This window comes from Gekko japonicus, unplaced genomic scaffold, assembly GCF_001447785.1.
Source record: "Gekko japonicus isolate JY-2015 unplaced genomic scaffold, Gekko_japonicus_V1.1 scaffold2457, whole genome shotgun sequence".
Lineage (NCBI taxonomy): Eukaryota > Metazoa > Chordata > Lepidosauria > Squamata > Gekkonidae > Gekko > Gekko japonicus.
In genome coordinates, this window is record NW_015176049.1 from 33737 (window position 1) to 52384 (window position 18648).

At 49.4% G+C, this 18648-nt stretch overlaps 1 protein-coding gene across 1 annotated transcript in view; it reads right to left on the minus strand.

Annotated features, from left to right (window-relative positions):
* Window positions 1-18648, minus strand: part of RPH3AL (rabphilin 3A-like (without C2 domains)) — an 88099-nt gene that overhangs the window by 22221 nt on the left and 47230 nt on the right. The window contains exon 8 of the mRNA XM_015426679.1: window positions 6530-6704. Within this exon, the coding sequence (XP_015282165.1) occupies window positions 6530-6704 (175 nt within the window). The remainder of the gene's footprint in view (window positions 1-6529; window positions 6705-18648) is intronic.

An 18648-nucleotide genomic window follows, 5' to 3' on the forward strand; every position in this document is an offset into this window, starting at 1 on the left:
TCAGTAAAAATGAAAGGTTTTGAATAAAAAATAAAATCAAAAAGCTGTTGTATAAAAATAACAAATTTCAATTCCCTTTGTATGTGCAGAAAAATTCAAAACTGATTCTAGAGGGATGAATATTCTATATTCAGTCAGTCAGATTGTACTTCAAAACGTCAACTAGTGCAAGCGAATTCTGGGCATCCCAAAGAAACCCAACGCCATCCAAACCTAAGCAGACATAAGATTTGAAGATAATTAACAAAAGAATCCGTTCACTTCTAACTGCTTTCTCAACAGTAAAACCCCTGAAGTTCTTGGAAATGCTATGGAAGTTTGGGGAATGCTAGTACAGGCAGCCACAACAAAAAACTAACTTTTAAAAGATTAGGATCTAATGAATTACTTGTACCAATGTTTGTTGTTTTTTAAACACAGTGGAGAAGAATTATTATTACTATTATTATTACTACATGGGATTTTTACCCCGCCCACCCCCGAAGGGCTCTGGGCGGCTTACAGATTATTGTGTGTGCACACACTTTCTAGAATCCTAACTATGGCCACAAATTCAGAGGGATGGGAACCCTACAAGATACCCTCAGAAGGCTTTTTTCTGCAGATGTTCTTGCTTCTCCTTCCGTCTTTTTTCCAGGCGGTCACATGTATGTATTTTATGTATTTTATAATGCATTTTACTGTTCTGTTAAGCCTTTTTACCTTTATTCATAGGTGTTTTTTACTACTAAGTTTGTAGTGTTTCAAATGTTAACTGCTGGCTTCAGCCGTAAATAAAACTTTATCCTATCCTTGGATTTATACCCCGCTCTTCACTACCTGAAGGAGTCTCAGAGTGGCTTACATTTGCCTTTCCCTTCCCCTCCCCACAACAGACAACCTGTGAGGTAGGTGGGGCTGAGAGAGCTCTTTCGAGGATTGCTTGCGAGAGAACAGCTCTGAGAGAACTGTGACTGATCCAAGGTCACACCAGCAGCTGCATGTGGAGGAGTGGGGAATCAAACCCGGTTCTCCCAGATTAGAGTCCATGCTCCTAACCACTACTCCTAACCGCACTTCAAGCACTACACCAAACTGGCTGGGCCCTGGCTGCTGCCCCCACCTCAGGGTATGCTGATGCCGGCCCTATTAGTCTTTCCTAGGTGGCGGCACACGCGGCTGAAAAATGCTGCTTGGAAGCTGAGTGAGGATGCTGAAGTGATGTTTCTTTTGGACACCGGCTTCCTGCGTGGTTGCTTTTGTGCCCATCTAATGCCAGCTCAGCCTTGTGCGGTAAAATGATCCTTACAAAGCTACCGTAAATCTCCTACACTCCCGCCTTCAATGGAAAACGAGCTTGAAAAGTCTGCTTTGAAGCTCCCACCAGTCAGAAGAACAGTCATGCCGGATAATATTGGCTGCCCACATCCACTCAAACATTCCAATTCTATGGAATTGCTTCTGGACATCAGTTTATTCATGAAATAATGTCTTTTTGGAGGGATGGATGTTAGAATTTATGCTACAAAATTCCTAGGGTTGCCAGATCCTGTTTGGGAAACTCCTGGATATTTGGGGGTGGAACATAATGCCACAGGAGTCCCCCCCCTCCAAAGTATCCGCTTTCTCCAGGGGAACTGGTCTCCGTGGTGTGGAGATGTGCCGTAATTATGGGGGATCCCCAGGCCTCACCTGGAGGCTGGCATCCCTAAGAATTTCCATTCTGAGCTCCTGCAGGAGGAAAGAAACTTGAAGCCAAGGCACATGTTTCCATACTGGAGACATCAGGTTACAGATTTTGAACAGGAAGGCACATCACATACCCCTTGCCTGGCTGTCACTCAGTTCTGACTTTTTTCTTTGAAGGGAAAAAAACAAAACAAAACCAAGAAGAAATTGTGCCAAAGACAGGCCTCATTAAACATTACCCCTTCTCTTAGCGTTTCCGAAAAGGCGAGAGAGAAGGAAAAGTGAGACAAACACACCTCGGTTTTGCTGACACAAACCTAAGGGTGCTACTTGAATTGGTGAACTGTTCCCTCTTCACTGTGAAAATCTGCAAGCACTTCTGCTATTTAAACACCACATGAAAAAAAGAAAAATCCAATTTAGCTGCCAGCTGTTTGATGGGGGAAAACTGTGTGGGAGAGGGAAGAGAGAGAATTCTACCATTTAGTCACAATGACAATGGATGACCATCGTAACAGTCCTCACAGGGGCAAATCTGAGCTCAGTGCTCAGCCCCAGAACATCTTCCAAAAGACCTGGTATAAAACGGGGGATGCTTCACACCACAACGATGAATCCTACTGAGGACAAAACACTTGCCCTGAATGCCGTTCTCCTCCTGTGTTCACTTGCAAAGGAACATAAAGATCTTCCAACTTGATTGACACAAAAGTAATTCTTCTCGTCCTCAATCCACCCACGGCTTTGTCCAGGTGACTGCCACGTCTAATTCTTATAAACAAGATGTGCGGGGAAACAATTGAAAAGACACCTCCCCCCCCAAAAAAAACCAACTGCTGTGAAGAGAACCATGTCCTCCTACTCTTTTCCTGTATTTCCGATCAGAAGGTCTCCTCGGCACTGTCGGGAACTGTGCAATCTGAACCCAGAATTTCAAGACTGGGGTATGAATGCCACAGGTCCCTGCCGGCTCAGAAGTGAGTGACATCTGGTCCTACCCTCAGCAGGGAGTAGGAAGTCCTTGCATTGGCTAGGCTGGGCATACAATACTCAGAGCCTGGCCTTTTGTCCTCATGTGGTCAATGGAACAATACCTTCAACGCGTGGCCCTTCACGCTATGGTTCATCCCCACCCACTCCACAGCAACTAATCTCAGGGAGCCTGGGTTTAAATTTGGGCACAACCAGGGGTCATTTCGTAGAAAAAGAGGTGCAGGAGCTCATTAGCATAACTCATCAGCATAACTTATTTGCATATGCCACACCCCCTGACATCACCAGAAGTATGTCAGAAGGCAACACCCACCACTCAGGCTCCACTGGACTGTTTGGGATTGCTAGCTGGGGGGGGGGGGAACGTGCAGATCTGTCCTCGCAGAGAGCTTGTACCTGAATTAAAACTCGGTCTTAAAGGTGCCACTGGACTGTTTTGGACCAGGGGGCCGGGGGGGGGGCTCTGCAACTTATCTGGCTGCTTCTTGCTCTGACTGAGGGCTGCTGGAAGCAGGGGGCGGGGCTTGTTGCATGTGCCCGCCCCCCTGGGCTCTTTACTGCCGGAGCTCCACTCCTGTGCGCTCCTGCAGGAAATGACCCCTGGGCACAACTGTCCACAGCTCCAGCCTCAATATCCTCTTAGCAGGGCTCCACAGACTTATAACATGAAGGCAAAGATGTGCAGGTTTAATTAAATCCCATTAACGTGCACTGAATCCAGAGGCTGGGCCATGATTTCTCTTAGCTGGGTCTGAGGATCTGTCTACTGAGAATCCGTGGCATTTATTTCCATCTCAGAATATAGGAAAGATTTTGGATTTCCCTATTGATGCGAGACAAAATTTCCTGCTTCGATTTCATTCATCTGTTGTGGAAATTGAACCTGTGTTTCTGTACTTTTGTGCCATGCTGTTTCCTCATAAGGATTTCCCCCCCTGTTCAACATTCCTTGTCCATGAATAAATTTGCATTATGCACATCTATACAAGTGTTCCAGGCATAGACAGTATAGACACTGCATATAAAAACCTGTATAAAATGCATACAGATCTATAAAGGCAGCAGTGAAAAAAAAGAAGAGAATGGAAAGTCAACAAAAATATAAACAATTAAAATTTTAAAAAAGCAAAATAAGAGATGTATGCTACCCTTGTATGGCCAGGGCCCACAGCCAATTACAAATGCAGCCAAATGCTGCTGTCAACATCAGCTCAGTGACAAATCGAGAGAAGGCTGAGGCCTAGAACTTGAGTTGGGTTTCCTTGGCAACAGCAGGAAGAGCAAAGGCACATTCATGCCTCTATAGCAATGAAAACGAGCACCTACCTCACGTTTTTTAAAAAGTTGGTATATAGAAGCTCTTGGCCACCAAAATCCCACTTCCCAAAGCCTCCACCCTAACACAATCACTTTGGCGCTGTTTGAAAAGGACAAGCTATGGTGTAGTGGTCAGGGTGTGCTTTTTAAATTTCCTGCTAAAGCCACAGCATGGCTCCAGCCCTTCCTAGCAGGCCATCATTAGCTCCTCTTGGTCGGGCTCAGCTTCCGGGTCAGGCTTAGCAACCCGACCATAGGCCCTTATAGTAGCTCTGAACTGTTCAGGGAAAACTTGTCTGCAACCTGTCAAGAAAAGATCAGATTGACTGACCTGGGAAGGGAGGGGATCTCCCACAGAGCCAAGGGAGGCCAGAAGGCCAGAAACATGAGCCAAGCCAAGGGAAAAGTGATCCCACGGGGCTGAAGTTCCATGCCTTTTTTAAAAAGTATTTTTGCATTTGTGTGTGTGTGTGCTTGTGCCTGGAAGTCATGGCAACCTCTGGCAACTCTAGGGTTACCAGCCCCTAGCCAGCTGGCCAGAGGGGGAAACTCCACCCCCAAACAGGGACATCATTGCACAATGTCCCCAACATTACCTCAGGGACGTCGCATGGCGACGCTCTGGTTTTGGGGCAAATTCTACAGGTCTGAAGCCAAAAAGCCATAGAGTTTTGCCCAAAAGCCAGAGCACTGCGTGTGACATCCCAGACACGATGATGTCACTTCCAAGTGACATCCCACCCACCCCTAGAACACCCCCCAAATCTCCCCACCGGAACGGCGAGGGACCTGGCAACCCTAGGCGACTCCTACTGGGGCACGGAGGACATTCGGAGAAGTGGCTTGATAGCCTGCCTCTGGCCTCCTGGCCCTGGTATTCTCTGGAGGTCTCCCATCCAAATACTTGCCAGGGTTGGACCTGCTCAGCTTCTGAGATAAGACAAGATCAAGCTTGCCTGCACTATCCAGTTCAGGACTGAAGTTTCACGTCTTAACGGCTTACTTGTTTTTATATTGATAATTTACGATTTCAATTGTAAGCTGAGCAGGAGGCATAAAAATCCCCTAAATAAATAAAATCGATTTGGCTCAACCGAAAAAGAGCACTAATGACTGAAATGCTCAATTTCCAGCTGGAATGGCAGACAGTGTCCAAGAGACACTAAACCTCACAGCTGCTGGCCAGTTCCTTTCATCCTTAATGACACCATTACCTCTGAGCTGGGAGTGCTTCGTTAAGGAATGGGCTTTAAATGACCGGCAGAAAGAAAGCCAAAGACCCCCACGTCGCTTCCTGGGACACCGCCAATGAGACCCAGCTCAAAGTATCCACATTAGCCAGCAGCCTCCTTTCCAACATGCCAACTGCAGAGATTTGACAAACCGGAGACCAAAAAGGCCCGCTAATCTCTGCATTCAGAAAGAAATCAAACAGAACTCGTTCCCTTCTATTGATCTGGCAGCAGGGGAAGGGGGGGGAGTCACTGCTGCAAATTAAAATGCTCAGGGGTTATCTATGGCAGAGGGGAAGGGGGAAAGGGGAAGCATAAATTAGAGTTTGGGGGATCTATGCCAAAAAGGGGCAGCATGCCAGCCATCAGCTGAAGCACCGGAAGAAACAAAGCTCCTTAACAACAACAGATGTGGTTATGGACCGCACACAAAGATGGCTTTAAAAAAAATCAGATCCGCCAACAGTTAGGCCTCCATGGACAGAGGCAGTATACCTCTGAGTATCAGTTGAAGGGAGAAACAAAAGAGAAGCTTGCAAGGTTTCAACAGAGCTGTACAAGCAGACTGAAGGGCTCAACCAGGCGTCCCTAATGTGCTCCCTGTGGGCACTATGGGACCCGCTGGCATCTTTTCTTTTACCTGTCAAATGTTTTCAGGAAGTAGGTGGGGCTGGGTAGGGCTTTTGTCCAGCCAGGCTTCTGATTGGCTGTTGGAGACTATGCAATTTGAATAGCGATTCAATTTTTTTAAATGTTGCTTTGGATCTTCATTGAGTGACTGACGTTAGGCTGCAGCAATCATTTCGTGGCTGGCTACGCCTCCTGCGGCCGCCATTTGGTGGCAGCCATTTTGTTGTTGTGCCCAACACACCATGTCAGAATTCCAGAGGTTCCCACAAGCTCAAAAAAGTTGGGGCCGCCTGAGCTAGACACATCTCGGGTCTGATCCAGAAAGACAATCTGGAAGCAGGCGTATTGGGAAGACCTGGCTCAAGCCCCACTTCTGGCCTCGTTTCTCCAGCTGTAAAGCAGGAGACTTCATGGCCAGAGGCCGTCTATCTCTGAATGACAGATGCTTGGAGACAACAGGAACTCCTGTGTCCTGCTTGCAAGCTTCCCAGGCACACTTGGGTTAGTCTTTGTGGAAAACTGGATGCTATTAGGTGATGCCTTGCGGTCTGATTCAGCAGGGCTGCTCTTATCTTTTCGTACAGAGCGAGCTCTGCGGGTTGATGCGAGAATGACAGACGACAGAGGCGCTCACTCCCCCCTTCCCAAGCGGCCCATTATCTGGCAACAGCAAGATGGGAAAGGCTGACCTCTTACACTGGCCCAGGTGTAGGAGCGAGTCGCAGCGGCGCCTCTGACCTCCAGGGTCGGCGATTCCACGTGGCGAGGCCTCAGGGGCGGCTCTTTGGCTCTGCCGATGCTTTTCAAGGGCAAGATGTACTTGGGGAGGCCTTTGTAGAACCAGGCGCCGGATCGCTTCCAGACCTAAGGACAAAACAATGGGCAAGGGACAACAGTAACTACGCCATTCAACTGGAAACTGAGTTGCTTGTGCCAGTCTCATGGCCGGGACCACCCAAAACAAGGGGGGAGGCCCTCAACATGTCTTGGGGATTCCCACATAAGCAGGGGTCATTTCCTGCAGGAGCGCACAGGAGCGGAGCTCCGGCAGTAAAGAGCCCAGGGGGCGGGCACGTGCAACAAGCCCCACCCCCTGCTCCCAGCAGCCCTCAGTCAGAACAAGAAGCAGCCAGGTAAGTTGCAGAGCGCCCCCCCCGGCCCCAAACAGTCCCGTGGCACCTTTAAGACCAGGTTTTATTCAGGTACAAGCTCTCCCTCCTCTGCGAGGACAGATCTGCACGTTCCCCCCCCCCAATAGCTAGCAATCCAAAACAGTCCAGTGGAGCCTGAGTGGTGGGTGTTGCCTTCTGACACACTTCCGGTGATGTCGGGGGTGTGGCATATGCAAAGAAGTTATGCTAATGAGTTACGCTAACGAGCTCCTGCACATCTTTTTCTACGAAATGACCCCTGCACATAAGAATACGATTTGGCAGATCAACCAAAATAAACCCTCCCTCGATAGCCCGATGAGAAGGACTGAGTGTGCTCCAGGAAGCACAGCACACTGAGGGCAGCTGAGACTCAGGTAAAGCCGGGGGGGGGGGTGGAATGACACACAAATAATGGTGAGATTGGCCTGTTCCATTCCCTGGGAGATTATAGCACCCTGGAGGACGGGATTCTGTAATAGGGGGATCTCCAAACTGTATTCCCCTTCCCAATCTACTGCGCAGCACCTCCCTCTGGTGCTAGCTGCTTTTCGGCTCACTGAGCGATGCAAGTCTTACGTTAAGTGGAAACACCAAGAGCCACGGGGTGCACTGTGCAGTGGAGGACAGCTACCACAACCGAAAATGGTGCCGTGCCAGCAGACGCAGGGCTCAGGTGCCCACCTTGAATTTCAAAGGCGTCAGTCTGAGTCAAATCATCCCCAGTTCAATTTTATTTCCATCTTTGCAAGACGTGCAGCAGTTGGAGCAAGGGTTTAAATATTATACCCATATTACAGAACAGAGAAATGAGACAGCCAGTTGCAATAAAACAGGTCACGGCCTGGGGTGAAATCCGAACTAGGGGCTGCTTGAATTTCACAAAGGCTGGTCAGTCTGAGTCAAATCATCCCCAGTTCGATTTTATTTCCGTCTTCGCAAGACGTGCAGCAGTTGGAGCAAGGTGCCTTTGGGCAAGGGTTTCAACATTATACCCGTATTACAGAACAGAGAAATGAGACAGCCAGTTGCAATAAAACAGGTCACGGCCTGGGGTGAAATCCGAACTAGGGGCTTCCTGGCTCCCCTCCTTAGGGTGGAACTGCACTAACGAATTTTTCAGGCTGTCTGAAAGGCATTTGATCTCACTCCTCCCAGGAAACCCCAAGAAGGAGGCGAGGGACTTCCAGGACAGAATTCGCTTTCAGCCCCACGCATGAAAGTGTCATAGCACGGATGCGGATTCTGACCCCTTCTGGGGACCCCCATGTAAAGGAGTCCCACTCTGCACCGTTGGCTCTGATGTGGGAGCAAGCAAAAGGTGGTTAATGATCTACAGGTAGATCCTGGGATGGATCACAGGAGAGCACTGAAAGCTCCTAGCTCCTGAGCCACAGGGCGGTCTCTTTGCTACGGCTGTCTGGCAGTTCTCTGGCCAAGCCCGGGCCCCCTCCCCCCAGGACATCATTCCAACCCCTACACCACTGATACGGTTGGCCACACCGCGGACATGCCTCTCTAACAAACGAGGATAATTAATAATGAATGATTACCGTATGGCAGTGGGTGTCGTATAGCCAGGGGATCCTAAGATTGTCTGGCAGCCAGCAGTTCTAGCTCTGTTAGCATAATTCACCACTAGGTGGTGAGCTAGACCTGTTTTAAGGCAAGAGACATTTCAGAGGCGGTTCGCCATTGCCTGCCTGTGCGTCACAACCCTCGTATTCCTTGGAGGTCGCCCTTCCAAATACTAGCCAGGGCCGACCCTGCTTAGCTTCCAAGATCTGACTGGATCGGCCTAGCCTGGGCCATCCAGGTCAGGGCAAATGAGGAGGTTGACACTAATCCCTCCTTAAAAATGGAAGATCACTTCTTTTGTCCTTGGTGTTCCTCGTCTGTAAAATGGCTGCATGGCCAGGTCTGTGCACATTGTAGGGCTAGAGGCTGGGATCCCTCCCATGCAAGTGACTCAGATGGGAATTCATATTTGTACAGACAGGTATCACGGTGCAGGGCTGATGGGGAAGGGCAGCAGATAACGGCTCTGCCCCTTTCAGGGGAGCCCCACTTTGCGACACTGGTTCCAGTAGGTGGACCCCACAGAACTAAGAAAAACAAGGAAGGCCCTTCAAACTTGAAGCCTGCCCACCTTTGCACCACCCCTTGCCCTAAACTCCAAGAACATGGGCCCTAGCAGCGCAGGCTGGCAAAGACTCCTCTCCACGGGTGCAAAGGGAGGAGAAACGGAGGAATCCAAGGAAGAAACGTCCCAGGGAGATGCCAAGGGATTACCCAAAACACACAGGTCTTCCTCGATGCTCTCCAAACTCCAGAGGACAGGCAGAGCGTGGTATTTGACACAGTGAGAACAAAAATGCATTCCAATATGCCAAGCGAATTGCCCGCGAGTGATTCGTCCAAAGAGGAAGTCAAGCTGGGAGAGAACGTTTAAGCAAAAAGAGAGAGGCCGGATTGCCGTCGGCGCAACCAAGCCCAGCACGCGCCGCAGCTCCTGGAAGGCGACGCCTTCACATTCTAATTTAGATGGTAAGAGCAAGATTGTGATGAAGGGAGCTTATTAAACACATTTAATATGTACAGCTCGCTACAAAGAAAAGACAGCAAGGATGAGGTGGGGGGGGGGGAATTGTGGAGAAAACGAAGCAATATCCAAAAACCCAATTTTGCTTCTGTGGCTGGCGGCAAAGCTAATAATGAACTAACGAGACACCTCGTACCGAGGAGGAGGAGGAGGAGATGTCTTTTTTTTAAAAAAAAAGAGAACAGAAGCATTAGAAAAAAAGTATTTCAGGCAGAAGATTAAAAAGCCTCTAAAAGACTTTTTGCCTGGGACAAAAGGACGAAACAACAGTTTTATCTGCACCACGCCAAAGTGTTGTTACAAGAACTCTTTGCAAAGAGGTTTCTGGAGGGGAGGGGGAAGAGACCTTGAAATCACAGCCAAGTTCTTAAACACAATTTTAAATTATATTTTTTTGGGGGGTGGTGGTTTGTCATCCAGTCAAACTGACTTCTGGCGACCCCTAGTGGGGCTCAAAGGCAAGGGACGTTCAGAAATAGGGCTTGCCTGGTATTCCTTGGAGGTCTCCCATCCAAATACTAGCCAGGGCCGGCCCTGCTTAGCTTCCGAGATCTGACGAGGTCGGGCTTGCCTGGGCTACCCAGGGTCAGGGCAAATCACAGCCAGGTTTGATACATGGCAGGTAGCCAGGGTTGCCAGCTCTAGGGAAATTCCTGGAGTCCCGGGGGCGTAACCTGGGGAGGGCAGAATTTAGAGGGGGGAGGGACCTCGGCAGGGACGTGACGCCATACAGGCCCCCCTCCAAAGCAGCCAGTTTCTCGGGGGGGGGGATGATCTCTGCGGTCTGAAGATCAGTTGTAATTCCAGAAGAACTCCAGCCCCCATCTGGAAGTTGGCAACCCTTGGCCCATCATTATGATGACCAAAGGATACATCATACAGACCCCAGGAGGGGGCTGTGCAGAGGCCGCCCCCACACGAAGCCAATGCCTGGGGCGAAGGGCCACCTTTCCCCTCTTCCCACTGATCACCCAGCTCCAGCCTCTTTGCCTTCCCTCTCACACAGAGTCCATTAGGAGACCATTTGGAAGCAGGGAATCTTCTTTTGGAACTCACTGCCACTGTATCCAGGGATGGTAGCTAGCGGCTGTCTTTGAAAAAGGAGAGGAGAGACCTGTCAGCGTCTGCGGGCCACGGTGGTAAAACAACAGAATTGCTGCCTTCACACCAGATGAATGACAGAGCCAGTGTGGTGTAGTGGCTAAGAGTGTAGGACTGATATCTGGGAGATCTGGGTTCAAATCCCCACTCATGCCACTGCAGCTTGCTGGGCGACCTTGGGCCAGTCAAGCGCTCTCGGCCTAACCTCCCTCACAGGGTTATCGTGAGGGTAAAATGGAAGCGAGGCAACCAAAGTAAGCCTCTTTGGATTCACAGTGAGGAAAAAGTCGGGGTACACATGAATTGAATAAATAAATGGGCAAAATGGAACACACTCACAAATCCTACAGCAGGGTTGTCAAACATGCGGCCCGGGGGCCAGATCAGGCCCCCAGAGGGCTTTCATCATGCCCACATCTCCTGCTTCCAGTTCTGCTGCTGCTGCTGCATCATAGCTTGCTTCGCCAGACTCTCTTAATCACTCGGCCATTTCATGTTTTAACCAGGGTACTAGACTCAGAACTCTTGAATATGAGATTTCTGTGGTGAATGTCGATAAATCAAAAGTAGGCTTGCAGCTTACTGAGGTACTGTTTTAAGTGTTTTTATTTTAAGTAAAAAAAAACCCCTGTGTGTTTGTGTCCTTTATAAAGTTTATATCTCCGCTACCTGGCATTACATTTTATGACACACATGGCCCGGCCCAGCAAGGTCTCATTTATGTCAGATCCGGCCCACATAACAAATGTGTTCGACACCCCTGTCCTACAGCAATGAACAGAAGAGGGAAAATCACTTCCCTAAACAGGTACTACAAATACACTACGTTTCCACAGCTCATAAGGGAACAGACTAGGTGGCCCCAGAACTTTGTACAGCCTGGGAATATGAACTGATGTTAGCAGAGGTCATTTCGTAGAAAAAGAGGTGCAGGAGCTCATTAGCATAACTCATCGGCATAACTTATTTGCATATGCCACACCCCCTGACATCACCGGAAGTGTGTCAGAAGGCAACACCCACCGCTCAGGCTCCATTGGACTCTTTTGGATTGCTAGCTATTGGGGGGGGGGACGTGGAGATCTGTCCTCGCAGAGGAGGGAGAGCTTGTACCTGAATAAAACTTGGTCTTAAGAGGTGTCACTGGACTGTTTTGGACTGGGGGCCTGGGGGGGGGGTTCTGCAACTTACCTGGCTGCTTCTTGCTCTGTCTGAGGGCTGCTGGGAGCAGGGGGCGGGGCTTGTGGCGTGGGCCCCCCCCCTGGGCTCTTTACTGTCGGAGCTCCGCTCCTGTGCGCTCCTGCAGGAAATGACCCCTGGATGTTAGCAATGCGAAGACAATTCCAGTTTTGGGAGGACTACCCTTTGACAGATCCAGTGCTCTTTACGTGGAAAATAGGTGCCAATGCTCATATATAAGGTTGCCCTGATGTCTACCAGTTCCCCTCTGCTCTGCAGATCCACCACAGGCAGTTGCTGAGGGCCTACCACGTTGGCGTACAAGTATCGGAACCCAGGAGAGCCCTGAAAAGGAGGTGTCGGTACTCACTCGTACTGGTGAGTACTGTCACAAAAAAAGGCCATGGATGAGTTGAAAACCACCCCATCATCTGCCTCAACTCCACACGCACACACAACCTGCCCAGATGCTCTGCGTTCAAGGCTTCAGCCTTTCAAAAGGAAGCAGAAAAAGAACTCCGATGACAAATCCAGCTATTTATTAGGCAAGACCAAATTTGGCAGCTGCGTCAGAGCTGAGCTTGAAACATCCACTATAGCGTTCCTGGCCTCATTCAAGGCGCCCCAAACAGATGTGTGAAATCAGAGGAAGATGGTTATAAGGGGGGGAGGAAGCAACCCAAACCAAAAAGAAGGCAAAACTGGAGACATCAGATCTGCAATACCACGGCAGATGGGCTGTTTAGGGGGACCTGCTCACCCCAAGGAATAATGGAAACCCGCTAAATATTCGCTCCGCATAATCTTCTCAAGTGACACAGAAGCTTTCCTCCTCCTTCCAGCAGATCTGCGCCACACGCATTTGCTTAATCCACACCACGCATATTATTTTGCTTCACTTCTGCTGCTTTTCCTAATCATCAAAGAGGCCCAAAGCACTGAAGGCTGCAAGCCTTAGGGGCAAACTGGATGGCACATTTGCCACAGTGACTTGCAGTCATACATTCTGTCAGGGAACTAACGTTGCCAGGGCTATCAGCGTGGCATGGGGGTGGTGGTGGAGAAGGGACTTCGGCTTTCCTTCATGCACTGTTTTCCACCGCTGAAATGGCTAAGGGGAGCCCCCCTGTGGCCATTTTGGCTCGGGGAAAACAGCATGGGAGGGAAGGCCAAAGCCCACCTTATTCTGCACAGCAGTCCCGAGTTAAATCAGGCCTTGGCACACTTGGGAACATTTGTTCCCTGCCAGCATGTATGACTGCAAGGATTAGAGGAATTGTGTCGAAAGTGTTGTCTAGTCCAGCCCTTATATTCAGCCACCTTTGTGATTCCAAGATTTCAACAGACACACTTGTGCCATTTTAAACCTATATTTGCCATCTTGGGGACTACAGCCTTGCTTTTAAATACAAATGCAAAATTCTCAGGAAACTGGACCCTGACAGCTTCTCTGAACTTCTACAGAATCACAGCATAAACTCAACCCTTCCCTCCCCCAAACAACCCCCCCCCAAAATTAACTCAAACTGGTAATGGATCCCATCCTTCACCTGTCGGTAGGTGATTAATAGACCTTAATGTCCTCGGTGAGTAAGCCTTCTCTCCCAACCTTAACCTTTACGCTGGTATCACAATGTAGCTGGCTAATCAGATATACTAGCCACGGGTCAATGTTGATGTCCAAAAGCTTCTGCCATAATCTACCTCTATCTAAAGAATCAAATGCTGAAGCCAGGCCGATGAAGGCTGCATATAGGGCTTTTGTAGGGCTGCCGCATGATGGAGTGAGCTCCCGTCTCTAGTTCCAGCTCCTGCCAACCTAGCAGTTCGAAAGCAAGAAACTGCAAGTAGATAAATAGGTACCACTTTGGTGGGAAGGTAACAGCATTCCGTGCGCCTTGGTGTTTAGTCATGCCGGCCACATGACCACGGAAACGTCTTCGGACAGCGCGGGCTCTTCGGCTTTGAAACGGAGATGAGCACCGCAACCGCAACCCTAGAGTCGGATTCGACTGGCTTTCGAGCAAGGGAACCTTTACCTTTACCAGCCTCTGAAGCCAAGGTAAATAGGGTTTGACAGTGCTCGATGGTAGAATGACCTTTTTTGAACCCTATTTGGAGGGGATGGATTACATTATTATCAATAACATAATCCTCTAATTTATTTTTTAAACGCTTACTATATAGTTTAGAGGCAATAGACCTTAATGTATTAATCCTCTTGCTTCCAGAGGGCAGTCAAATTAGAAAAAATTCAGATGCTGACTTAGTCTGCCCTCTAGACCTCTTAGTACCAACATTATGGGGGAAATGAAAAATTTAGCCTTGGGGGAGAGGCACAGGCAACGATTCCTGTTGGAGCATGCACTGAACTTTAGATGGCTTGGACCTAAATTTCCAAGGTGCACTCCCCCCGCTTTGCAATTGACCTTTACATTATTTTCACTTCCTGGCGGCTTGGGCTGATTAGCCCAGCTTGTGCGGAGTTTTGAACACCTGCATTGGAATGGCCGCTCCGCAGGCACTGAATTCTCATTACCGAAAGCTGGAAGGGTTAGCCTGTGGGCACAAACAGTTCCTCCTGGTCCTGCAAATCCTAGCCAAAGAACAGGACCATCGTGAACTGGCCCTGCTAGCAGAGAGTGTCCCCTGTTGGCTGCTTTTTAGGCTCACCATCGTTTTTAAAGTTTTCATGCAAGGGACTAAAGAAGATGGATCTGCCAACTCACTCTCAGAGCGAGACACACACACCCCCCAGGGAAGGGGGGGGAGAAGAGCCATAGACAACGTTCCAATTTCTACCAATGGGAAAGAGATCCAAATTTGCCCAGTGTCCCCTTATTTGCTTCGGCTCTAGTGGTAAATTCATGAACCAATAGGCCAGCTGAAACAGATAGCTATCTGGGTAAAGGCAGTTTCCCCACAATCTAGAGAAAGGAGTCCTCTATTTAGGTACTCACAAAATCTCTCTCTCTGAGATTTCTCTGGGGTTGCTTGCTGACTCTGGCTTGGGACATTCCTCAAGATCTGAGGGTGGTGCCCGGAGAAGACAGAGGGTGGGGAGGGGAGGGAGCTCCGTGGGGGTGTCGTGCCATGGGCAGGGCCCCCCACCTTTTCAAGGCTGTGAGCACCTCTGGAATTCTGACACAGGGTGGTGGGCACAACCATAAAATGGCTGCCACGGAAAGCAAAGCCAGCCACAAAATCTCACAGAGCAAGGATGCCTTTTAAAATGAACATATCGCATAAGGACGCTTTCTTGCATGACCCCCCCTCCCCCAAGTAGAGCTGCCAGGTCCTCTTTGCTCCCCGAGGGGGGTGGGAGGGAGATCTCCGGGAGTGTGAGCACGGGGCGATGTCACTGCACATGACGTCCCCAGAGTGATGACATCACGTGGAAGTGACGTCATCACACTGGGGATGCCGTGTGGCAACCCTGTAGCAGCGCCCCCCCAGCATGATGACTTCACTTCCACGTGACATCATCACTCTGGGGACGTTGTGCTGGGGGGGGGGGTAAGAGGGGCTTCCCCTTGCTGGCCAGCTAGCTAGCTGGCAGAGGGTTGGAGCCTGCCAAATTGGGTGATCCCCCTGCTCCCAGCTGGGGGCTAGGTGACTGTATCCCTAAGAGCACCGTGCTCACAGAATAAAGACCTACTGATAGTTCCCAGGTTGAGAAACATCTGATTAGCCTTGACCAGAGCCTTTTCTGCCCTGGTGTGGTGGAACACTCTCCCAGCTGAAATTGGGGACCCGCGGGACCTTTCACACTTCCACAGGGCCTGCAAAACAGAGCTGTTCAACCAGGCCTATGGTCGAGGCCCTTGACAGAGAAGAATCAAAACTCTCTCTGACGGATCCCCTGAGGCCCTCCTTTCTGGCCTTCCCCCAGTATTGGCACGACGACTAAATTTTTCTCCCGACGAATGGTAACTCTATGTACTATTGTAAGCGTCTGCCACCTGTTGTTACGACTAATAATGTACAGCCAAGTTTTTTAAATTGTTAATATTGTTTTAATGAATTTGTGATTGTATTATAACCCGTCGTTACTCGCTCTGAGGCCTGCAGTAGCAGGGGAGGGCGAGTCAGAAATCAAACTAATAAATAAATTAATCAAATGCACGCAGCTTGCCTTCAGTCGTGCAGGGAAGGTCCTGGTACTTTGGTGGAGTGGCTGCTGCCAAAGCCATGTTTTTAAAAAATCTGCACAGCCAATCACAGGCTCTGTTGAACAAAAGCTCACCTGGCCCCACCCACTTTCTACACCTGGCCCCACTCACCTGGCCCCACCCCCACCCACCTTTGCTGTAAGTGTGGGTGGTTTTGGCTACCATCCTCCAGAATCATGTGACTGCTGGGTGGGCCATCGTATTAAAAGAAATGATTTGACAACAGTCTAGGATTACCAACCTCCACATGGGGCCTGGTCCTGTGGTGTAGTGGTTAAGTAAAGGTAAAGGTAAAGGTTCCCTTGCTCGAAAGCCAGTCGAGTCCAACTCTAGAGTTGCGGTGCTCATCTCCGTTTCAAAGCCGAAGAGCCAGCGCTGTCCGAAGACGTGTCCGTGGTCATGTGGCCGGCATGACTAAACACCATGGCGCACTGAACACTGTTAAGTGCGCGGACTCTAATCTGGGAGAACCGAGTTTGATTCCCCACTCCTCCACTTGCAGTTGCTGGATGACCTTGGGCAAGCCATAGTTCTGTCAGAGCTTTTCTCTCAAGGACAGTTCTTGAAAGAGCTCTCTCAGCCCCGCCTGCCTCACAGGCAATGCTCCCTCTCTGTGGAGTCTTGTGAGCAAAAATTCTACTTTGTGAGCGACTGGCATTAAAGTTGTGAGCGAGGGATTTGGCTACTGCATAAATTAGTTTGCTCTGGAGCCATCCTTCCTGAGCTAAGACAAAAAGGTGTGAGCCGGAGGCTTAAAAACTGTGAGTACCCCACATGCTTACCACCCTCCACTGAGAAAATTGCCCATTTATACTCGCTCTCTGTTTTCTATTAATTAGACAGTTTTTGATCCATAAAAGGACTTGTCCTTTTATCCCATGATTTTTGAGCTTACTTAGGAGCCTTTGATGAGGAACTTTATCAAAAGCTTTCTGGAAGTCAAGGTAAACAATATCTATTGGGTCCCCCTTGTCCACATGTTTGTTCACCCCCTCAAAGAACACTAACAGGTTAGTGAGACAAGATCTTCCCTTACAGAACCTATGCTGAGTCTGCCTCAATAGGTTTTGTTCATCTATGTGCCTACTAATTCTTTCCTTAATAATGGTTTCCACCAATTTACCCAGTAAATTGCCTCAGCCCATGGAGTCTAATCTGGGAGAAACGGGTTTGATTCCCCACTCCTCCACTCGCAGCTGATGGATGACCTTGGGCAAGCCATGGTTCTGTCAGAGATGTCCTTGAAAATAGCAGTTTCTGTCAGAGCTCTCTCAGCCCCACCTACCTCAAAGGTGTCTGATGTGGGGAGGGGAAGGGAAGGAGTTTGTAAGCTGCTCTGAAACTCTGCATGAAGGGCAGGGTATAAATCCAATCGATTCTTCTTCTTCTTAGCTAATTGGCACTGGGAGGTTGAAACAACTTAGGGAGACTCCCAGGGACTATTCTGTTAACAGCCACAGGTGAATGTAGTTAAAACAAGCATGTTGCTTTTAGAAGAAGAGATTGGATTTATACCCTGTCCTTCACTACCCGAAAACATCTCAGTGTGGCTTACAATCTCCTTTCCCTTCCCTACAACATACACCCTGTGTGGTAGGTGGGGCTGAGAGAGCTCTTTTGAGGACTGCTCTTGAGAGAACAGCTCTGAAAGAACTTGTGAGTGGCCCAATGTCACACCAGCCGCTGCATGTGGAGGAGTGGGGAATCAAACCTGGTTCTCTCAGATCAGAGACTGTGCTCTTAACCACTACACCAAACTGGCTGGGCCAGGGGCCTGCCAAAACTTACAGCCTAAGGAAAGTGATAAATCCCATTCACAGCGGATTCCACCGGTGAGAGTCTTATGGTGCAATCCTGTGCAGCGTCACTCTGCTCGCTGATCCCAGGGGGCTTAGCCTGGAGCAGCTATGCACAGGATGAGTCCATCAACATGCTGGATTCGACATCTAGTACCAATACTTGCCCTTGTGTGGCGGCAGAATGCATGAAGCGCATGCCACCATGACCATCTTTCTATGCGCCATCATGCATGCTCCAGCCCATTTTGCTAGTGAGCGCAACAGTTTACATTATTATTATTAATGACACAATATGCAAAGTGCCGGCACGCTCACTTGCCTTCCCCAGCAACGGGATGGATAAGAGGAACAGGGAAGTTTGACCTTTTCGGTTCAGAGCCCTGCATGGCATCATTTGTACCCATCATCTGCACTGCTGCATTCTGGGGCTGGGAAATTTTTTAAAAAGCATCGAAACCCATGTGCCTGAACCACCCAAATAGAGTAACATCCATCCACTGCACCTCCAACCTCAGGATCTGACAAAATCCTACCGGGAAGGGGGAGCATAATTTTGTCCTCATAAGAAGAGCCCTGCTGGATCAGACCAGCATCCTGTCTCACGCAGAGGCCAATCAGTTCCTCGCGACAGCCAACAGCACGGCATAGAGGCTGAGGCCTTCAGAAGAACATATGAAGAGCCCTGCTGGATCAGACCAGTGGTCCATCTCATCCAGCATCCTGTCTCACACAGTGGCCAACCAGTTCCTCTGGACAGCCAACAGCAGGGCAGGGATTAGAGGCCGAGGCCTTCATAAGAACAAC